This window comes from Pinus tabuliformis, chromosome 1_1 (genome assembly GCF_031772625.1).
Source record: "Pinus tabuliformis cultivar Carrire ecotype Pingquan chromosome 1_1, CPIR1, whole genome shotgun sequence".
Classification (NCBI taxonomy): domain Eukaryota; kingdom Viridiplantae; phylum Streptophyta; class Pinopsida; order Pinales; family Pinaceae; genus Pinus; species Pinus tabuliformis.
In genome coordinates this window covers 736,212,261-736,237,007 of record NC_142297.1, presented here as the reverse complement: position 1 = coordinate 736,237,007, position 24,747 = coordinate 736,212,261, and the positions used below count along the sequence as shown (strand labels likewise).

Here is a 24,747-nt window from a genome sequence, read left to right as displayed (position 1 = left end):
TTCCTCATGCCGATATTATCCCGATAACGATTAGTGCAACATTGGTTGGAAGTGAATCAAAATTGAGTCTCCCAATTCTGTCAATCAAATCACTCAAAGTATCATCAGTGGTTGGAGCTTCATGTAGGGGAGAGAGTACTTCAAAAGAAGATTCCACAGATTGATTCAGTATAGGAATCCCCCTTCAAGATGTAGAATATGATTATCAAATTCTTGAAACGATTTTGCATGTTTGAATCTTTCCAAGAGACCAAGTTATCGCTCAACAACATTGTCAGCTTTGGAAGATTCAAGAAAGATTACATCTCTAGATACAATAAAATTCTTATTAACTTCATCATAGAGACGGTATGCTTTGGATGTATTTGAATACACCCCAAGAAGATACACTTACGACTCCTTGCACCAAGTTTGCTTCTTTGTTCCTTTGTTATCAAGCCATAAAACTTCTTGCATAAAAAAATTGCTCTTCTACTGGCAAAAAAAAAATTGCACTTCTTGCGTAAAAAGAAATTGCATTGTAGTAGCAATATTGTGAAAAATATAAATATGATATGTATATATCAAAGGTATATTTGGGGAAGGGATTATATGGAGAGGGTATATTTGGGGAAGGTGTATATGGAGGAGAGGGTATATAGGGGAGGGAGTATTTAGGGTACAACGTTCATGTAACTGGAGTGGTGAGTAATTAACGGCGCTATATGCAATATGGAGGGAGGTATGGCGCAGTGTGGGTGGAGTATAACAAGCCAGCGTTCCAACACTGCCTTCACAAAATGGTTGAACGCACATAATATGCCATACATACCAGATATATGACCCAACATACCACACACCAGTCAAGAATTGAACAATGAATAGCGAAGGCTGGAATACACAAGTCGACAATTCGAACTCAGATTTCACAATAATGCAACACTTCATTAACAGGTGGTTTGTGCACACAGTCTCATACCATTTTTCAAACGTAGAAATTTCATTGTGCTAGATTTACAGTTGTCCTTATGCATGCTTGGAGAAAGGAGTGATTATCTTATTATTTGTTCTATGAGAGGGGAATGGATCAAAACGAAGAGTGGATCCCAATAACTCATTTATAATTTTAGTAAGAAGTTTGTTGAGGAGGATAGAAATTTAATATTTATTATATTCCTTGGAGAACTAATCATCAAGGTAAACGTCTACCTTTTACTGTAAAAGGGTTGAGCTCAAACCTATATAAGGTTTTGCTCTCTTCATTTGATAGGGGTTGACATTTTGGGGATTGAGGAGCTCTTCCATTAGGCATCACTTGTACTTCACATGTTTGGAGCCTAATGGAAGATTGAAGGTATATAATTCTTATGTGAGACATTCTTTGTGCACTTACATTCCACATGATTCCTTTTTTATTAGGAAATCCTTGTAGTGTATTCTAAACACCTTGTAATGAACCATGTGTCATTTGGATACTGTGAGGATTTATCCCTCTTATTTCTATTGATCTTATGTTAATATTTCATAGGATAAACCAAATTTTTGCTACATTGACATAACCTCACATTTATGACACCTATGGCACCTATATTGTCACGACCACATGCTGAGCACATGTGCAATGAGTGGCAGTGGGGACATAACTTCAGTTAAAGGCGACAAGCCAAGTTTGCGACAATGAGTAGGTGCGTTCAGTTAAGCGCGCCCCGGCAAGTTGTGCGAGGACGAGTTGGGACAGTGCGACGAGCTACTTGGAGAGTCAAAAATCAAGAATGGAAAATCGGCTAAGGATGGGGAAGCACATGCGCCGAGTTTATAGAGGTGTCGAAAAACCAAGGAGTCAGTGGGCCGACGTGCGGAGCGGGTTGGTTGGGTGGACCGACGCATCTTTTGGTATTTTATTGGACGACTTGTGTGGTCCCACCATGGGTTAGTCTCTGCCTAGGGAAAAATGTCCAAAATAATTCATTTCCTAAGTGTGACTTTATAAAGTGAAAGTGACTTCATAAGTGGTAAATTCAATGTTAAATTATAAAGTGAAAAGTGACTTTAGACATAAAGTACAATGTGGGTACTTTATTTAATGGGTTAGATAAAAGATAGAAAGCGAGAATTAAATGCACATTTATTCTCATCCCTTGATCTAAATGAATCTGAGCCATTAGATCTTAGGGTTGCCCAAAATTCATTTAGGGAAACAAAAGGGGGAAAAGAAAAGAGAGACTGAATTCATTCTTCATGAGCAGATTGGAGAAAGGAGGCTAAGACCTGGAGAAAAGTTTTGAAGGAGAAATTTGTTGCAACAAATTGAAAGAGTGATTTCTGGGCAAAGCTGGACATGGAAATCAAGGCATAGAAGACCGCAAAAGGTATAGTACGAATAGCATTGAATGTTGTGAGTTGCACACCGTTCGAGAGAAGTTTTTGAAAATATATATATATATATATATATATATATATATATATATATATGTACAGTTCGTACAGTCGTATCCGTACAATACATATTTTCAACTTCAAGTGGACACAGAAATCGAGATAAAGTGGGCATGGTTTTCAAGGAGTTTTGGGCTGTAGAGATAAGTTGTATTTTGTTGTTTTGTTTTGTCTACAAATGTATTTTTCCTGAATTTGAAAGATAAATAAATTTGAAGAGATTTCTAACAGGTTTTCCCCGGAGAAGATTGAAGGGGTTTTGCCTAGATCTAAGTTGACCAAAAATCTGTGTATTTTTATGTGTGTTGGTGGTCTGGTTATGTCCATAATTATTTTCAGCATGTGTTGACAGTCCCATGTGTTTTCATCTGAAAATTTCATTTCCAGAAGTCTAAATGTTGAATGTATGTTTATGGGAAAGGGCATTTAACTGAATGGGAATGATAAGGTGAAATTAAAACCAGGTTGGGATTGCAGGAAACTTTTTTTAGTCATCAAATTTCAACAACCCGACCCGGTGAGTGGGCAACCTGACACGAGTAGGTCGAGCTACTGGTTTTGGCAATTTGTCAAGGTGAATTTGGGGTTCTTGGCAAAGGTTGCATCTGTAAAAATACTTGTAAAGATTGTATTATTATTATTGAGCAGACTCCAATCTGGGAGTTGCCCCTCCCATTAAAAGAAAGTTATCCGCTGTGCATATTTATAATATGATGATGATGAATGTTATTTCTGCTATGTAAAATGATGAATGTTATTTCCGTTGTGTAAAATGATGAATGCTTAGTCGAATTGCAGAAAAATAACCAAGTGTTGAATGTTAGGCGTAGCCCGTACTCATTAGTATTGGTGAAAAGAAAGTGGGTAGCGGTGCCGCACCTGCCTATGTGCAATTGGAAGACCACCGCCAGGATAGGGGCATGACATATATCCTTCCAAGTCAATCTTCCGTTATCAGAAACTGCAAGTTGAGGCCAATTTGCAGCATGCATAGCAGCCCCTATTGCCTTTCATTCTCATGCACTTACTCTTTTTGATCTATAGTATCATGGCTCCATTTTCCCAAGGTGTGTTTAAGCACTTGGTCTTGGGGTTTCTACTTTCATATTCCTTTCCCACACCACTTATTAATCCATTATACTACTACCACCCATTGATTTAGGCTTACTTTTCAAAAATCACCTTGTGCCTACACACAATAACACTTGTAATCTTATCCTTAGGGAACCCCCCCCCCTGAGTTGGACAGGAGCCAACCAGAAGCGTGTGGAAGAGCAACTATGGTGACAATGGGTAGCCTTCCTGGGTGCAAAAAACTAGCCCCTTGATGCTTATGGTTTAACATTACGAAGGTGCTAGATTTTGTTGTAACAGGTAGAAAGGGAAATATAAAGAAAATGCAGTAACTTGTATTTTAAGAATAGGGGAGCCCTAGGAGTGCATTGGGAGCGCCTGAAAAGCCTACAGAGTGCACTACTAAAAAAATGTTCTTAGGAGGGAGCGAAGTTGAGGGAGGCATTCCCCGGTGGCTTAGGGACATGGTGTACTTGATTTTTGATAGTTATAAATCACAAAGTAACCTCTACACTCTGGCAGCAATACCACATTTTATTCTTTTGTGTTTTAAGCTTTTACCTATAGATTTGTATATTGTATAGCCTATAAACTCTATAGACAATCCATTGACTCCACATGCTCTATTCTGCAATCTCACTGACTGCTTTTGATCATTTGCAAGCATTAACATGTCTATTCCTTCTTACTCTAAATCACAGATAACATGGCTTCATGCTTTGAACAAGCACATTAATTATGACATAATAAACAAAAAAAAACAGCACGTCAGCTCTCTCTCATGCATTTCTTGTCAGCAAACAACATGGGTGTAATACTCAATGAAGAGAAATACATTTCCAGATGAAAGCTACCTTCTTTACTCGTACAAATCCCTCTATTCTGCAAGCCCCTGTCTTTGGTGCAGGCCGCTTGGTTGCATTTGCAGTACCTGATTTATCTTCCAATGCCAGATGTGTCTCAGAGGGAATGGTTGTAACCAATGTCTCCATTGCCTTACATGACAACAAGAAATCCCAACAGATAAACATCAAACAGGAATCATAGGCACTGGCATTATCAGAGAGCATACAATTACACCAAAAGGAATGTGCTTTAAACATTTGTAGGTCAGGCTCTATGCATACCGTAACCAATGAATCAGAGTCTCTGTCTCCATAATAAGATTCATGTTCGTGGTGTCCATGACTTTCCCTGTTCATGATAAATGATCATCAATACAGTCAAAATTAAACTAGCAATGATGATCCCTACAGTTTCCACTGACCATGAATTCCAGGAATGCTTGACTACAACGTCAAAATAAAATAAAAATAAAAATCAGTACACCAACGTGGCAAGTAGCCAATAAAAAACATCCATGTATTAACAATAAATAATGTGTAGCTCATATTTGCGAAGATTATGGGAAATAGGCCAAATCATATTTATTAGGAAGAAAAATTACATGTGACAATGCTGGTTGAAACAATCAGACCTCTTATTGTAAATGCCAAAAGTGGCAAATGAAATAGAAAATAGCATATATAAGTTGTCAATCTATAGGAATGTTCTGATGCACTGAAAAAGGAGCAACATACAACCAGACAAGGTAACAGACTATGACAAAATTTCAAACAATTTCTGCTCTGGTTTACCTTACATCATTTCCCTTACGAAAGATCCTAATAGATGGGTACCCTTGAATGTGATGCCTGCAAAATCAACTGGAGCATTAGCTTTGAGTTCATAAAGTAATGAGACAAAATAATAGGAGCATAAATTTAGATAGCAAAACAGAAAATTTGGGCATTAAAAACAAGTGCTGGTAAGCAATTTATGAGCTAGTATAAATTCCTAATGGAAAGCAAATGCAATTGTCAGTATCAAGCCATGACTCGTTTTCATAATATTGTAGCGATAAACAAGAAAATATAAGAAGCAGCAAAACAAGATAGGCTCAAAAATTATATCAAATAATCAAAGTACGTGAATGAGCTTCAAAAGTACATCAAGCAACAATTTCAGTGCAGGAGTGCCTAAGGTATCTCTTGAAAAGGATAGCAAAATAATAGAACAACAGGCTAAAACCTAGATAATCAAGCGAAGCCCAATTATGTGCAAAAAGAATGGACAAAAACTCTGTAGCTTACAGTAATTTTGATAATTACATCCTGAAGTTAGGAAAACACCTGTAGATACTAGACATGATGACATGCTCATCAGGTAAAAGTTTGAAACTACTAAGAGACAATTATGATTCAAATTCCCCAGACCAGCAAGGAATAATAAATGCCTAGAATGTAAAGCTCTATAAAAAAATTGAAAGTAGAGTGTCAAAGTGGTGTTACAGATGTTTTCAAGAGGAGGTAGATTAACTTTAGTGAAATTAACTACAGTGAAATCAGCATTGAGGCAATTCATGTATATTGGCACTCTTTAGTTTATAAACAACAAGGAATGTTAGAAAACAGAAGAAAGAAATTTTTAGTTTCTTGTGCACAGGCAATAAGGAAGGGAAAGTATCTCCTTAGTAAAATGGAATAAGAAAGCCAAACCCAGAAAAGAAGGGCTGTGGGAATTAAAAAACATACATCATTTTGGACAAGCTTCCGTAGTTAAAATACTTTGGAGGTTATTGAAATTTGAAAGGACTATAGCATTTTTTTCATTTAATAACCTCCAAAGTCTCATTGTAGCCCACCAAAATCCTGTTGAAGCTTGTGGTAACTTCAGAAGGTCTTCCACATGAGCTTGGTGTCTTAGCATGTAGGAGATGGTTAATTGCCTCTTTAGGTGCTTGCTTGGTGGAATAAGTGATTTAAGACTTCTTTCCTAAGTCTTACTTAGGAAAAGGACAATAACTAAAGTCAATTAATTATTGTGGACTAATAAGCCGAAGTACTAAGGATAAATAATAAAATTATTTATGTGACTTAGATATGATCTCAACTGTTGATCTCAAGTGACATGAGATCTAATCTCAACCATCAATCACTTAGGAGATTAGGGTTAGGGATTTGGCTTATTGAAGATTATAAAGAGATGCCTCAAGAGGTGAAAATACAAGACAAGAGGCAGCTACTGCATTTTGAGAAAGTGATTTTCTCAAAGAGGGAGGAAGTGATTTTCTCTAGAACAAGAGGCTCATCTAGACTGAGGAGAAAGAGGAAGAGTGCAAGGTTATTTGGGAGTATTTCCAGGAGGCCAAGACATGAAGATTGAGGGAGACTGAATTGCTGAGGCTGCGTATTGGAGAGGCCAATTTATCCAGGGCGAAATTGCTGGTGAGAGGTGGGCCGAATTCTCCAGGCTGAATTTCTTCAGGGGTTGATTTTCAAAGGGCCGAAATTCCTTGGGCCAAATTATGCCCAGAAGGGCCGTGCTACAGGTACCAGTCATTTCATTTTTTGTGTATTATCTTTGTGGGTCAAAACCCAGATTTTTCTGAGATTATTGAATGGAGGAGAATTGTTATGGATGTATATTTGTATATGAGAATTGATCTCTCTATTTTTATTTTTTCCACTGCATATTAATTTCTGGACGTTAAAATACCAGCAATTTTATTTTTCAGCAATTCAGAAATTATATGGGTAATAAAATAAATTTCTGGGAATAAATAATTGTTGAGAAAAAATAAATCTGGGCTCGAATTGAAAATTTAACAAATCCTGCAAGGATTATAATGGACAGGTGATATATCTATTCAACCAAAAGTCCACTTTTTTATCAGTGTGTGTGATGCAAGAAATAGAATGTAGATTCTGTCACACTCCAAGAACATGGAGAACATCCCCATACTTGCATTATAAACAAAAACAAAAAATGCCACAACCAAAAACTAGGAGACTTGATTCATAACTAATAGTTACTACTCACCTTTACCCTAATCGCTATAGTTAAAGAAAATGTCTGTGTTTTGGCATATGATTAGTTTCCCTGGAATATGCAATCCATTCCTGTGAGGAGGTGGAAGACCATAAAGCACAGTGCACAACTAAGTGTGCGGGCAGCAGAACTACTAACTTTTTTTTTAATAGGGCAATGTTACCAGTGGTTTGCCAAGCAATTTCTTAAATTTTTTGAAGACAGAGACGACAACTTCTCAAAGCATGACCCTCCTTATGGCAATAAGAGCAAATCATCCTATTCTTATTTGAGGATTTGGGATTGTCCCCTGCAAACTCATGTATGTATGGGGTAGAATTCTTAGAATGCGTCTGATCTCTAGCAGGTAGGTAACCCAAATTCCTCCAAGGTGACTTGAAGCTAGATCAAGTTAGAAAACACATCCTCTAAAGTAGGCAAGGCAAGTGCCTTGAGAAAAACAGCAATGTTGTAAAATATGATAGAAAAACTCTTGAACGCAGGAGAAATGTTATTATTATCAAGGATATTACTGATAAATACCAAATCCTATTCACCTTAGCCATCAGATGCAATAATGTTAGGCTTCAAATTCTTGTGGTTGGAGAGCTCAGTTTCTAGTCGATTGACTTGACTAGCATTCACTCCACCAAATAAATTGTGGAAACATCCTAAATATGCTTTACACTCTTGTTACCTTGCTGTCATGAACAATGTTTGGCTAGACATAGAATGAGATCAACCCTAGGGGTCCATCCTTCTTTAAAGAAACTAAATCATCATTGTCATCATCTTCAGCCGGAAATATTTTCTCCAAATATATCCGTAAGCCTGTGCTACAAAGAAGGGTTACCATTTGAGCAGCACAAACAAGGCAATTGGCCCCACTCATTTGCATTTATAACACCAGAACTGCCCGTGAAACTGCACAAATTTGGCCACAAGAAGAAAGGAGTGCAATGCCCTAGGGGAGAACACAAATGTGAAATATTGCCCCTTGAATTTGCTGAAAAGGACTAATGAACAGGAAAGGGCATTAGCGGAAAAAAGGGTAAAAAACCCTAAAATACAGTTGGTTGCCAATGGGGAGTGCTGAAACCCTAGTTTCAAAACAGGCTACAAAAAAAACATGAAACAGTGCTGTAAAGTTTAAACCCTAGTTCCAGAACTGAGGCAGCCCTGAAACAAAGCTGGATAGTGAGAAGATTCCACACTAGCTCTAGTACCATGTTGAGATCATAAAGTATTGAATCTATGGTAAAATCTTCAATAAACCCTAATCAAGTACAGCAGAAAAATAAACAGCACTTCAATAATGATGAAAATAGAGATCAACACTTATCATGTGGCTGAAAGAGAAATCCAACACCAACAAAAGAAAATCATTGCCCGAACACCATTACTCAAGAGAGGGCCACTACAGATAAGATTTCCCTTCATAATTTTATTAAAAAATAACTAAAGTCAATAATTTTCATGTGATGGGGTAGCGTATTTACGCCAAGGCTGTTGGAAGCAGGAAGCAGGAAGTGGAAGCAAGAAGCACAATTTTCAAAAACCTTCCAGGAGTGTGTTGTTCATGTGCATTTTCTATACCATACATATTTTGATGCATATATTATTAAAAAAACATGCAAAATGTCGAACTGACTAGATAAAAGTAATAACATGAAAACATAGATTTAAGAATTGGACTAATGATGATTCTTAAAGTATCAACCATTTAGTACACATATAACATTAATCACCCCAAGTAGTTATAGTTTATAACTTTATAACATTGTCATCAAATCCTAAACCATCGACCACAACATCAAAACTCAAGTTTCAACAGATAAAATTTGTCATCAACAAATTGTAATAGATAACATCAACCATGAAATGAAACAAAGCATCATATTCATTACCAAACAGTTATAAGATTCAATCAGCAATTCAAAGGCAGGTTACTAGGTTCAAGATTCAAAGTTCAAATGTCAACTATTATACAATGTTTCCAAAATAGGAAATTATAAAAACATGGTACTAAGTTCTAGAAACTACTAGATTTCTAAACAAGAAAAAGGAAAAGAGATCTAGTATCTATTGAACTTTCCTATTTCCAAGAGAAACCTTTAGTTTCATTTCCTATGATCTATGAAGAAGAGGGCCCACGGGGCGTAAGAGCAAATAGTGACAAGGTGTTCTGTTAAGGCACTCTGTGGTGAAAAGGTCACCGGTTCGAAATTCCGTGGGCAAAATCCAGCCATGCTAAGGGGTGGTCGGGCCCGTGCTAGTTGCAATCCCCGAGTGATTTTGATGGCTCTGATGCCCCTAGGTCATGGCTACTCAAGCCACAGGTTAGGCATGACAGTCATCTCAGGGCTCGCATAACCTAGCAAACAAAAAAATAAGATCTATTAAGAAGAAGAGCAAGAGTATATGGAAGTGTTCATGGAAAGCAACCAACCAACAACACAGCCCCCATGTAATGCTAGACATTGTGAAGATAAAGACAAATCTCCTACATCTGGAAACCTACTAGTGGATGGGGGTGACATGTCTACTCAATGAATATGATCACCATCATAATCACAGAAAATATGTAGTATTCCAAATGCAAAAAATTTGCAGTTTTCTTGAAAATTTAACTCACAAATACTTCAGATAAAATTTTCATTCATAAACAGAAGATTGCCATGCAAATAAAAGTAATGAGCAAAAGGAAATCTCAGCTTTATTTATAATATATAAACTGGGGTTTTACATGCCAAAGCCACTGATATAGCTAATATCGAACCGGCCTCAAGAATCTGCTTCAATGCTGCCATGGCCCTCCACCAAAACTGAACTGAATTGCCACTACTAAGCTTTGCTATGAATTCTGGATGAATTCACCAAGGGGAGATGGGTGCTCGCCCAATCTCTCTAAATCACCTGAGGGTTTTCATCCTGGGGCTACTGTAGAAGTAGAGAACTGGGTTCTCAAACCTCTCCACAAGAAGAAAACATAAATCCAAGATGTCCTCTAATGGTCTCATCCTCCTCCTTTTATAGATCTGATGGACCCCTCTAGAAGCTCCTATTTTATTATTATTTTAACCATTGAGCACATTTCCCTTCATTGAAATATTCTTTTTAATGTGGGAAAATGGTAAATTGGCCACCATGCCTCCTCGGGCCATTGAAAATCACTTCTAACTATCCCATCCTATAGATCTTCTCGTTTTGGTTCCAACGAGCTATTATGCTAAGGTGTTATGCCAAGTATTCCTCCCGAAATGCCACTTTAAGCGTAACTAATTGAGTCGGGCCCATTAATAACTCTGTTTTTCGAAATTTGTTGGAATGCAACGGAACGAAAGGCAAATTGTGCAGATGATGGAATATACCAAGCGAATGCGATCAGACCTCATAAAAACCTCCTCAAAACCCCTCCAAAGGCCCTTGGACCCGTTGATGACGCCAACCTGCACCTGTGACATGTCTACCCCCAACTTTGAAAGTCCATCCGAACCATGCCATAAGGAACACCAGAAAAAGGAACATCACAAATCCTCCGCCCCAGGATTGCTTGCCCTCAAGCAATCCATATCTATCGGCAGATTTGGCAATCCTTGGATCCCTTTTACTATTCTTGATGTTTTGCTCTCCTACGCAAGTCCAAAGATCTCAACCCAAGAAATGATACACCAGCGTGTGGGTGAAACTAACTTGGCCAGCCTATGAAAGAGAAATTGCGGCCTTCACCAACTTAGGAAACTTATCTCCCACCCCAAATCAACCTCAGCAAGTGGCCCGTAGCCTCTACATGTAATACCTCCTCAACGCAGATGTGATTAATCTCAGACACATCCAGCAAGTAAACTACGGTCTCTTCACGCTCAGAATGTACCATAACCAGTGAATCTAATCTACACGCACAGGAAATTTTACTAGCCACCAAACAACTATGAATCTCGCCCTTTTTGTCATGCACCAAATCTCGGGGATATTGATTTGCAATGACCAGTGTCATGAAGCACGTCCATATGTTCTGCTAGTCAAACAATCCATCACCAAACTCTCCAGTGTGTCATTACACAAGTGTATGCTCGGATCACCTTCTAATTAGACTGGGTACCACACAAATCGATATGAAGAAACCAATCATTTCCCTTATTCGGCAGCAAACGGATTCCACAACTGCAAATTTTGGCATTGATCAGCCCTCTGATGATACAATATTTCAATGTCACCATGGATTTGGCTTCAGCAATATAATAAAGGCCCAATTTGGTCTCAAAGATGTTTTGACCTTAGTCCCACGATAGGAGTGTCCCAACTCCTGATAATGAGAGACTCGTTCTCCTCCCATAACTGAGCAGTAGCTCGCATTTTATGGCAACCACGGCCTCTTCAATCATTGCGTGGTGCCATGATATCTACTGGCTCGGATCCCTACTGAACTATTCGACCATGGTCCCTTAGTCTTTGCACACAATCCGTTGAGATTTGCATAGTAAGCAGTGTTGATTTGTGGTAGCATTGGATGTGCTCTAGCCATGAAAATTGGTAGAGAGGCTAAGGCACATAAGATCTCCAAGACCCAAAAATGGTTTGGGGAAATTCCACCTGGTTGGAGAGATATTAAAATAATTAATATTTTTAATGGGGTTCCTAAGTCTAAACTTAGGAAAATTAAAATATTAATGGGTATTAATATAAAACTGGGTGAGAATGTTCTAAATGACATGGATCAAGCCAAATCTAATCTTAGCCATTGATTAGGGACTTAATCTCGATCATTGAAGACTCAACAGGAAAAGTATAAGAGGAGGCTTGAGGGTCAGTTGGAGACACACCAAATTGATCAGTCAGCTTGATTTTCTCGAGCAGGGTTTTGCTAAGAGGATCGAGCTAGTGATCTATTGCAGTGAAAGGTAGTTCGGTACGAGGCCGAGAATACATACCAATGTAATGACCAAAAATCTATACGCAGCAGAAACATTTAAAATACTTCGTAAACAAAGACATGCATCGTAGGACAGTAATTGTAATTATATATTGAATAAAAGAATTGATGTAGGATGAGTACAAATGAGAATGAGGGTCCTGTATATATAGCTAGGTAAGTGCCCTTTCACTAACAAGCATGTCTCTAAGACATGCCTTTTCATTATTAACTAATTAACCATTAGTTTATTTACTTATTACTTATTATTATATTTATATTATTATGATTATTACTTATTATCTATTTTTATTTATTTCTACATAATTTATGTTCATAACAGTGATGCAGAGGCTCAAAGGGCTGACGCAAAGAGCCTAGAGGCTGACACAGAGACAACAGTAGTTGCACAGAGGCTAGTAAAGCTGACGCAAAGCCAAGAGGCAGCGCTGGGTGTTTTTTCGTGGGGCAGACTAAGTGCGGGTAAGCTGAGAGGGTGACGCAGTCCCTATCAGAGTGATGCAGAGCAATGGAGAATCTTGGAGCAGCGTTTGCTGTCTAGCTAAGGAGTTGTTGTAGTTACTGTGGGATCGTTCATCCGGTAATTGATCAGCCGAAATATCTGTCTCCGAGGAGAGGTACTTCTGCCAAGGAAAATCTCTGAAGGGTGAGCCATTTCTGGCACCCTAGTTGTATTCAGAAACTGCATAATAACAAAACCCTCATATCTGTTGCACCAACTTTTTCGGGGACGATTGTCCAAAAATAATGGTGTCCCTTGTGTGATTGTCTCAGTTATTTCAGTTGTTGATCTGTATATGAGTTAAGGTTGCATTTGTGTTTATTTCGGTATTTATATTTATAAATAACTTGTTAGTGGAAAGAACAAGTAGGAGATAATAAACCAGATAATGCAGTAGGGATTTCTAATGTGTCAGACTTAGAAATTCCAACAAGCAGCAACGTTCAAACATTACATACTTAATGCAGCCACTATAATATTCAATCGTTCCATCATGCACATGTACACAGCAACAACGCAAACAATACACTTGCACTTAGTCTACTTCATGTCCAGCTACGCCTACTTCAACACATGCAGCGTCAGTGCGTGTGGCTACAGCGGGAATCGCCCATATGTTTCACCATCAGATTAGCGCAACAGATTGGTTGTCCCCTTGCACTCTCACAATTGTGGCCCACCAAGTGCTTACGTGTAATCGCTGCCCTCACAGACTGACTCCTACACCCATGCAACCAGTTGTTTTGGCAAGTTGATGACAACCTTATGTCTAAGGTTCTCGGCCAACCATGACTGCGGTTTTCCTCCCCTTATGATCGGCCTCCAAAATTTTTTTAATTTGGCCACTTCCAAAATTAATTACAATGCCCAAAAATAATGTGATAACACAGTGAGTGTGGCATCCTTCAATATAGTCATATTTGTAGGAGAGAAAATTCACCCTGAACTTGGCAATTGTGACTCCCAGTGTACAAGGTTAACTCTAGCGTATTGATGAATTTGGCCTCCTTGAATGAATACTATTTGGATTTTGATTTGACAAATGACAAACCTTGACCCTCACAATCAGAGCATATTCGACTTCTTGGGGAATAATTCAATCCCTAGCAACTCCAACATCAGCGACCCACAAATCTTAACTTTGCAATAAACCCTCAAGCTAGCAGGAAAACTGGCTCTAATACCACTATAGTATTCCAAATGCAAAAGTTTGCGGTTTTCTTGAAAATTTAACTCAGAAATACTTCAGATAAAATTTCCATTCATAAACAAAAGATTGCCATGTAAAATTTAACAACATAAAACTGCAAATAACAATAATGAGCAAAAGAAAATCTCAGCTTTATTCATAATATATAAATTAGGGTTTTACATGCCAAAACCACTGATATAGTTGAGATCAAACCGACCTCAAGAATTTGCTCCAATGTTGCCCTAGCCCTCCACCAAAACTGAGCTGAATTGCCACTATTAATCTCTCCTTTGAATTTTGGATGAATTCACGAAGGGGAGATGGGTGCTCACCCAATCTCTCTAAATCACCCGAGGGTTTTCGTCCCGGGCTACTACTGAAGTAGAGAACCAGGTTCTCAAACCTCTCCACAAGAAGAAAACATAAATCCATGATCCTCTAATGGTCTCCTCGTCCTCTTTTTAAAGATCTGATGGACCCCTCTAGAAGCTCTTATTTTATTATTGTTTTAATCATTGAGCACATTCCACTTAGTTAAAATATTCTTTTAATGTGGGAAAATGGTAAATTGGCCACCATGCCTCCTCAAGTCACTGAAAATCACTTCTAACTATCCCATCCTATAGACCTTCTCGTCCCGGTTCCAACAAGCTATTACAATAAAGTGTTCTGTCAAGTATTCCTCCCAAAATGCCACCTTAAGCATAACTAATTGAGTTAGGCCCATTAATAACTTTGTTTTTTGAAAGTTGTCGGAATGCATCGGAACGAAAGGCAAACTGTGTGGATGATGGAATATACCAAGAGAATGCTATCGGACCTCATCAAAACTCATCAAAACCCCTCCAAAGGCCCTTAGGCCCGCTAATGACGCCAACCTACACTTGTGACCTGTCTACCCCCAACTCTGAAAGTCCATCCAAACCATGACATAAGGAACAACAGAAAAAGGAACATCACAAAAGATCAAATTCCAAGCGCTCTAAAACTATGTCTCCATCCTATAAATTAGCCTCCTTTGGATTATTGTCCCAAGTAACATTTGTCCTATCTTCCTTGTCACCTCAAAATAATGAGACAATAACCTCAAGTTGTAATCCACATAAACCAAGCGTGTTTCCTAGTATACACTCAAGTTGTTCCTCTATGCACTATTGATGAAGTTCTAGGTGCTCCAAAACACTATCTACAAAAAGAAGTGTTAACAACGTGCGAAAGCACCCTCACCGCCAATTTAAGTAAGATGTGTGGTAGAGGAGATATGTTCCACCATTTAATAAGATTCAACCTATCTCAATCTTCAATTACATGCAAGTTATCAAACACTCCATGTTCAATAATTTACTTGCTCAAACGGCTTCGTAATTGAGCATGCTTCTCTTCATCAAGGACTAACTTGTCTAATGGAATCATATACACATTTTGTACCTCAAGACACGTGTGCAGTTTTCTCCTAACCCAACAATTAGGTATTGGGAGGGCCAACCAAGATGAATAATAACACTTAAGTGTAAGGACATCTGCTAGGGCATGGAATCAAACATTAAAATCATCGTACGTTTTGACGACACATTGATGCAGATCATACAAAATCACATCTCTTAGCTCAGCAATCACTTTGATTTGGCCTAGCATGTTGTACATAAACTCAAACACCTCCCCAATCATTGGCTAATATGTATCAAATATCTGCAAACCAAATCATATTAAAAATGGGCCTGGTGAACTACAAAATATACCTAACATGTTGCCAAAACTAACCATCGCGCATTGTATCCTCCACCTCCTAAAATTCATGTTATTCAAATGCGGATGAATCCTTGTCTTCCAAACCTTGACATGAATCACTTCAAGCAATGCTAGCCAATGCCTAAATGTGAGGTGATATCTCATGTACTTAATATTGCTATATTCATTGAACATCATGTATGCTCGAACATCTTTTCCCAATGTTGCATATTCTTGAAAATATTATGTGAAGTAATTTTTCTTTGTTGTTCCTTGGTTGGTTGTCTCTTGATTGTCCAAAATTTGACGAAGTAAGGGTCTATGATTACTTCCATCGTTTGCCCTAGCATTAGACTGTGCAAAAGGATTGAAAGGGCCAGGATTATGGTTGTTGTTCCCCTCTGTACCAGTCCTATTACCAAAATTCAAACCATTAGCAACATTGTTACCTAGATTGTTTAAAGCTTGGGCAATGAACTATGTCATCTGTTGTTGTCCTTGGAATATCTGCTAGTACCCTTGCAATAGCAAATTGGTCATTTCTTGTTGCCCATGGATTAGTGTCTACAAGAAATCACGAGGGCCTTGTTCTTCTTGTCCTCCCCTATCTTCCATAGTTGAACAGTGGGTGATCCTCTTTCTTCTTACTGTAACATTGCTTGTATATTCTAGAAGCATACAAAGTTCATTCACTCACAAGCTAGCAGGATGCACGGCTTTGATACCACTGTAATGTCCTAGGCAAATTTTAGCCCTTAGGGTTTCAAAACAAGCAAAAAATATTGCACTAATATCACAGTAGTCCTACAACTTCACACAATGTTCATTAAAATGCAATAGTGATAAGTACCATCGAAATAATGCATCAGTTATAACTAAGCTATTGATAAACATAATTAAAAATTCGGTAACCTATATTGGTTCCACAATCATTTACTAGGGTTGTTACATCCTAAACGGCTTTTTTGGGGGAAACGGGAAAACATGGACAAAGATTGATGTTTGCAATCCAAAGTTGTTCTCGGATAGGCCTTTCTAAAGGGCTATTGTGCGCACCAAACATAGATCATATGCCAAAGTTACAACCCCGAGAGGTTAACGTTCCAACTAACCCCATCAAGGCCCACAACTTTTGTCGCTTCATCTCCTAGGGTTAGGTTTTTGGATGTTTGTGGTTTCTCATTGTTTCTTCATGATAAAAAGTCCTCTGAGCCTCATTGTAACACAACTTAGAAGGCATGTAGTTGTCACATCTCTTCTCATAGATAAGTTACCATCGCCTGAGCTAGTTTGCTTTCATTCTGCATTTAAATAGTTTTCAGCATTTATTATTTATTAATTGAAGTTTAGTTTCATCGTATCTCTATGTTTTGTTTTAAATTTGTATTTCATTATGTTCCTTCATGAATTCGCATCATTTCTTTAATGTGAGGGGTTGCAATTGCAACCCCCAATTTGGGCTTTTTGCGCCAGCGACCCCAAACTTTACCCAATCTTGCCCCAAAAATTGGATATTTGGGTTTTCACCTTTACCAAAGACTATAGCCTATGGGGTTCGATAGGCTACCTCATCCTCCCTTAGCAATTAATCCATATGGGACATTACAATCATTTGAAAGCCAATATGTATCAAAAAATTGACTTGTAATGGCTAATAAACAAGGTAGAGAAAAAACTCGACAAATGGTGCAATGGATGGTTGTCCAGAGGAAGTTGATTGGTTCTTGTCAACTCAATCCTAGAAGCCATCCCTATCTATTAGATGTGCCTAGCATGGATTCCAAAAGGAAACATGGAAAAATGAGATAATTACGCTTTAGGTTAATGCTTAGCATGGATTCCAAAAGGAAACATGGAAAAATGAGATAATTACGCTTTAGGTTAATCTGATTTGGGGAGGTAGGAAAGAAAGGGATGGTTCTAGCCTCGTTGAAAAAACTTAAAATACCAAAATCTCAAGGTGGATGGGACCTTAATAATATATTCCTTTAAAGGCCCTTGCAGCCAAAAATGAATGGAGACGAATACAAGGCTTTGGAATATGGGTACATGTAATCAAAGATAAATATATTTCTTTTGAATCCATGGAAGAATAGGTCAGAAAGTCGGTTTAACACTCTCACAAGGAATCAATAATATGGAAAGTGATGGTTATGGCCTTCCCCTTCATAGGCAATTAGTTGCTTTGGAAAATTGACAAAGGAAACAAAGTCTAAATTAGCTTTGACCCCTGGATTGGCAATGATGATGCATATAGACTCCCATACAGTCTAATTATTGTTGAAAAGGTGTACTAGGTTCGATCTTCATAATGACATGTAATTATGATTTTATGTAATTGATGTAAAGAAGAAAATAAAATTATTTGTAATGCTTGACTCATGGGTTCATGATCAAGGAATTTTATTTTGGTTAAGGCTCCCATTGTGAGTCTTTAGGGTTGGTCTTCAAGTCATAGAGTCGAAGGAGTAACTGCCATGTATTAAAGACATGTTACACATTGTAAAAAGTTATTTTGATAACCCTCCAAGACCTTGTCACAAGCTCACCTTCAAGTCAGCCTAAAGATATTTCTAGAAAGGCATGTCGGCCTTGTCACTAGGAGAAGTCAACTTATTTGATGAGCAGATCACTATATATAGGGCAGCTCGGCCTCCATTTGAAGATAGATTTCGGTCAATCAATCTGAAGAGAGAAAAGAAGTGCGAAGATCACATTAGAAGAGCCTCTCTCCAAGCGAAGAAGGAAGGACTAGAAGACAAGTTGTTTTGGGTTGTTTTAGGGCTAATATCTATCACACGTGCAAAGAGGAGTACCATCTGCTATAGGAGAAGCCGAGATTATCTCATTCATCCTAGGAGGTCGAATAAAGTAAGAAGATAAGTCAAGAATGCAAGCCAAATTGATATAGAAGAAGTCTCCATCCTAAGTGAAGGGAACAAGGGAAAGAAGTTGATAGAAATACTTCCCATGTGTTGCAATTAGGGTTTCTGAAGAAACCGAGAATTGTAGGTCTGAAACAAGTAGTTGAAAATCTGAAGTATAGTCGAGTTCCAAAGGAAAGCAAGTAGTTTGACTAGTGTTGACTTGGTCAACAAGAAGAAGATGGAAAGAAGGGTTTGTGACTTGGTCATGGAAAGGGTGTGTCAAGGGTCTTGGTCTTGGTCTTGGTATTCGTCAATTGAAGTCTCTATCAGAAGAAGAATTCGTTTGGGTTTTCCTCTTAAGCTGGAGAGGTTTTGACCCTAGCTGATCACCTACATTCCATCTCTTGTCACTTATTGTTTATGCATTGGTAGTTGTTAGATGAAGAACACTATAATAATTTAAGTAAAAAGAAGATCCTAATCCAAAGAAGTAAAAAACATTCACAAGCAGTTATCATTAGAAGAGAAATCACCTAATTGTTGTGCCCTAGATTTCTCAACATGGTATCAGAGCTAAGGTGACAAATCAAGGAAAGGGCATCTCATCAAGGGACACTCAAGCATTCAAGGACCAAATCTCGAAGATAGCATCAAAGTGAATTTTAAAGATCATCTTGAAGTCAAGATCTTCAAAGAAGTGTCAAAACCCTAACTCGAAGAAGTTTACACCAAAAGAAGTCTTGGGATCCTCAAAAGACCACAAAGACCCTACTCAAGTTGAAGGGACTTACAAATCAAAGTTTCTTGAAGACTATTCATCCTAGAGAAGCAAGATCAAGGATGTTGTCATCATCTTCAAAAATTCTAAGGCAATTTCCTCTCATTGAAGCAAGGACCTTACCATTGAAGAAGATCATCCAAGAAGCATCAAGACATCATCAAGAAGTCAACATTATCAATAAGGACATCACCATCGAAGGATCTAAAGTGATCTCCCTCTTTACGAGGTCAAGGATCATTCTTGGAGAGAAATATCTTCATCAAGAAGAAGTTTTCTATTAACTATATCAAAATCAAATTCAAGGAGGCAGCATGTGGAAGAAGCATCTTCATAAGTAAGTATATTTATGTCTGAATCTATCAAAATGTCTTTTTGCAAGGAAAGCAACAAATTGGTTGCAGCTTCAAACTATCTTGCATGTAAGAAGAGGACAGATTTGAATCTCATTGAAAATGAGGTTATGGATCATGTCAAAGTATCTATCACCAAACCATTGAAAGAAGATGCTCAAGCACTAGCAAAGTTTATGAAAGGGGAAGTGAAGGCTTAGAGGATTTTCATAAAATCTATCAAGGATCCCCTCATTCCATATGTATCTAAACTCGACACCTCAAAAGAAATATATGACAAATTGGTAGAGTTGTTTTCTATAAGCACTACAGGAGAAGTTATCTCTCTAAGGCAAGAACTCTACAAGCTAAGGATATCAAAAGAAGAAGGAATAGCTTCATACTTTATGAGGATATCTGAAATAAGGGATCAACTTCAATATTTGGGAGAAATAATGTCTGACAAGGAGATGACCACCGTAGTACTAAATGCACTACTATTCAAGCATTTACGGGAAGAAAGAAGCTACTCCATTCCAAGACCTATGGTCACTATGCAACATTGAAGAAACCAGGCTGAAGGCAAAAAACTTTATGTAGGATCAAATGAGCAATATCAAGCATATGCTGCTATGGCAAAGAGAAGAGGAAAGTCTGGAAAATTCGGTCCTCAGAAAAAAGAAAAAGAGCATGGCTAAGATTCAATGCTATGGATGTCAAGAATATGGGCATTACAAAAGAGATTGTCCTAAGCTCAAGAAGGACAATAACAAAAGAGGTAGAGAAGAAGCCCATATCACCGAAGAAGTGGAGGAAGCTGAAAAGAATAATTCCAAGAAAGAGGAAATAAGAAATCTCTTCTATGATTGAGATAGTCTTCCTCACCTAGTTCTTTTCAAGTTCATGTTTTCAAGTTTTTTTGTTGTAAGATATGGCTATCATGATTCACTAAGAAAAAACATAGGATGCACCATGGCATCATAGAAGCATTAAAACCAAGAGTTGGTGATCATAGAGAAATAGAGATCTATGGCAATCACCTATGGAAGGATATAGCTCTTGGTAACCTCATTAGAAGCATAAGTGACACTTATGGGAAAAAAAAAGAAAAAGGTCATCTAGCACAGAGCTCATCATACATCAGTGAAAAGGGAACATTTGCCAGATGAGGATACTTAGGATCCTCTATTGGAATCTTCATCGAAAGGATCACCAATCTAAAGAAAGCAAGAGATTCATCAAGAATTCCATCTCAAGGGAATTCATGGGGTGATCATATGATAACAAAAGAGGTGAAGCAGATCAAGGGATTGAAATTTTTTCAATCAAGGAAGCTGCTAAAGGAAGTTTAGATGACCTGAAAGAAAATGAGGTATGTATGCTTGTATTCGATATTTTAGAGTCATGGCATATGGTTGCAGGTAACATGGATAAAAGCTCTATCTCGAGAGCATGATCAAAAGAAAGTATTTCCTCCATTGTCTAGACGAAATCAACATAATATGTCCTCATATGAAATATGAAGTGGTTGACAAAATTGGAGGAACTATGACTAGAAGTTCCTAGAAGGAAATGTGTGAAGAAAGAAAGCAAGAGATCATGAAATATGAAACTATGGAAAAGGCAATCAACATTCGAGGACTGAGAAATTTGACTAGGATATCTCCATGAAGGATATGAAGACTCTAATGAAGTCTGAAAAAGAAAGAGAGCCTTGACAGTATATATCTTTTGGAGATGTGTCAATGTGTATACAGGATGTTGATGTGAACTAGAAGATGTCATGTTGAAATACCATCACTAAGTTAATTTTGATTTAATGTTCATTCCTTATTTTTTAATGATATCTGGATGGGCTAATGCAGGGTTGCCAAGGGAAGAGCTATGGATATCTTCCACCATTGATGTCCATGTAGTAGGAAGAAATATACTTAAGGAAACTTGGCATGAAGAAGGCATCATGGCATGAAGGAAGGCCAGATATGAATTGATGGATCGCTTTCCGATGAAAGGAATAATGACATGACTGACTCGTGGATGAAAGTGATGGATGGTTTGTTCCCTACAAAGAAGTCCCAAAACATGAAGACTCTTGAATAAAGAAAATAATTTCATGACATCGTGAGGAGGAATTCTTCAAGCAGCTAGTTGTTCCATAATCTTCACCTAAAGAGTTGTTGTAGGTCCCTAATTTAGAGGGAGCCTGGAAACAAGTTTCTAACTTGGTAGAAACTTGGAAGTAAATTCCTAAGCCAAGAGGGACCTTAGGTACATTCCTTCCGTAGGAATGAGTACATTCATTCATTGGAATAGGTATGTACTCCCTAAGTTGAGAGGGAGGGATAGACACATCATTCTTGTCTTCACTTGGGGAGACAAAATGGAGGATTGGTAAACATCTCGCATCCGATACACTTTGAGGATGAGTCTGCATCCAAGATAAGAATAGTCATAGAGGACCAATATTCTTTGAGGACTAGGAATCCAAGATAAGAATAGTCCTAATGGAACATACTCTAAGAGAACCCAGGTGGGGTATGTTCTGAGAGAGACAATGATGGGGTGTCTATACATCATTGGTCTCGCCAGCATTGAGCTCTAATCTTGTGGGGAGAGAGAGTTGTTACTCAAAGCCTTGCTATGTGGCAATGTTGGTTGATATGATGTTATACAGATGGGTTACCAATCTGACTCTTCTTATGAGCTTTCTTCAAATTGAGAATGTCCAAGTACCTTGTATGGATTATGAATACCTCCCTAGTTAAGAGGGAGTGTTGAAAAGTGTAACTAGGTTCGGTCTTCATAATGACATGTAATTATGATTTTATGTAATTGCTGTAAAGAATAAAATAAAATTATTTGTAATGCTTGACTCATGGGTTTCATGATCAAGGAATTTTATTTTAGTTAAGGCTCCCATTGTGAGTCTTTAGGGTTCATCATCAAGTCATAGAGTACAAGGAGTCATTGTCATGTATTAAAAACATGTCACACATTGTAAAAAGTTATTTTGATTACCCTCCAAGATCTTCTCACGAGCTTAAAATACTCCTTGAAGAAGTCAAAAACCTAAGTTGCACGAAACGGGGAAACGCGGAAGCGAAACGAAACGGGGAAGCGAAACGAAACGCGACCTCCCCAAATTTTGGAAACGGGGAAACGCGAATATATATAATAATATATATATATATATATATTAAAAATATTTAAAAATTATTATTATATATATGTGCAATCATAAAGCATGAATGATACATTTACTTACATAAACATTTAAACATTAAGATTAAATTTACATCACATTTACTACCTGGAAACCCTAAAAAAAATTAAAAACAAATTAAAAAAAAAAAAAAAAAAAAAAAAAAAACAAGTGTTTTTTTGGGGAAACGTGGCACGTACGGCCTGGAAACGCGTTTCCGGCCATACGGCCAAGTTTCCGTTTCAGGAAACGTGGCCGTACGGCCGGAAACGCGTTTCCAGGCCGTACGGTACGGGGAAACGAGTTTCGTTTCGTTTCCCCTGGGGAAACGGACCCCCTGCCCACGTTTCCTGCAACTTAGTCAAAAACAAATATTTTACTTGGGATTCTTTTTATGGGGCCTCCTAAGGATACCTGACCCCCAAGAAAAAACAAAAAAAAAATTGGTAGGATGAGGGAATTAAACATCTATACCCCACTCACAAAATCTCTTTTAATGCTGGACAGGGCAACAACACAAATAACTTCTGTAAACTCATGGCAATAAAACTGGTTTCACAACACTAGCTCAGGAATAACGCATTTTTCAAATTCAAATTTACAGATAGTCTCTGCTTGTGATTCAACGGATGAAAATAGAATTCAATTAGCATAACTTCACTCAGAAACATTTTTTCATGACATTCTGCTTCTGACATCAGCCTTCTCTCACTTTTCTTTCATGCATGTTTACAGGGACAACAACAATGAAGCAGATAAGTACTCTTAAGGATGGAGTGGCAGATAAGTTGGAATATGTCCATGCTCCTTGGTTACTAGTTTCTTTTGCTTACTATTGAGCTCTGTTATAGGTATCTCTTCATGGAAAGATGGAATGAACTCCTTTAGGAAGACTAGCTGAACTCTCTCCGAGTATAAAGATGACTATACTTTTTTAGAAATTTTGACAAGTGTATATGATGTTTCACTCATATAGATCCTAGTCTAGGTCTATTTGAAAGAAAAAATTGCAGCCACAGGTGACAGTTTTTTGACTAAACTGACAGACCCGTAAAGAAAGGTTTTGAATGGTTGCTCAGCATCTACCACCATAATTTTGTTTTTATGAATAAAATTACTAGAGTTTATCCATGCAAAAGAAAAAAAGTGTTGAGGGACTATATGAAAACAATCATACTACAAGGACATAAGAATCATATTCTCATCTGACAAGATTGATTTCCGGCCCTTTATAGTCATTCAGGAATTCTCATGACCAAATAAAATTTCTTCTAAGAACTCAACTGCTTTTGTCATACCTAAAGGAATATCTTCTTCACAGCAAAAAGAACATCTCTAAAATATAAACCCAGAAAAATTCAAACACTGAAGCAGTGAATATGATAGCATCTGTACTCGATTGAAGCACAAGGGAAATAGACATTACCGTCTACATAAATCAGGTTCTTGAGTGCAGTCCACCTTGCCCAACAGGATTCTTTTATCAAGCTCGGGATGATATCTGGCAATCAATAACAATAAATTGACTAAAAGTCCATGAAAACAATTTTTATTTTAACAATGAGCAAGGAAATCTTTAAACCGCCTAGACAGGAAGGTAATAGTGAAATCCGTTCACATTCAACAAAACTAAAAATCTTCGAACAGGATAGAAAAGAAAGAACTACCTCTCTCTCATAATGTTAGCTGCTTTCTCCCACGAGGGTTTCTGTAAAGAATATCATGAAACAGGCCCCTCAAAATTATAGCATATCCAAACTTGAGTCTAAGAATAAGAATTGCTTCAATGATATTATCTTTGGCACTTATACAGAGCCAACCAAAATATTCTTACAGAATTTCAGAATAAACCAGAAAATCAAACTGGTCACATAT

At 37.7% G+C, this 24,747-nt stretch overlaps 1 protein-coding gene across 1 annotated transcript in view; it reads right to left on the bottom strand.

Moving 5' to 3' along the window:
* Positions 1 to 24,747, bottom strand: part of LOC149216054 (protein disulfide isomerase-like 5-4) — a 206,436-nt gene that overhangs the window by 60,181 nt on the left and 121,508 nt on the right. The window contains exons 7-11 of the mRNA XM_089392687.1: positions 24,540 to 24,580; positions 24,299 to 24,373; positions 5,127 to 5,183; positions 4,617 to 4,683; positions 4,344 to 4,484 (exon numbers count right to left, since the gene is read on the bottom strand). Of these exons, the coding sequence (XP_089248813.1) occupies positions 4,344 to 4,484; positions 4,617 to 4,683; positions 5,127 to 5,183; positions 24,299 to 24,373; positions 24,540 to 24,580 (381 nt within the window). The remainder of the gene's footprint in view (positions 1 to 4,343; positions 4,485 to 4,616; positions 4,684 to 5,126; positions 5,184 to 24,298; positions 24,374 to 24,539; positions 24,581 to 24,747) is intronic.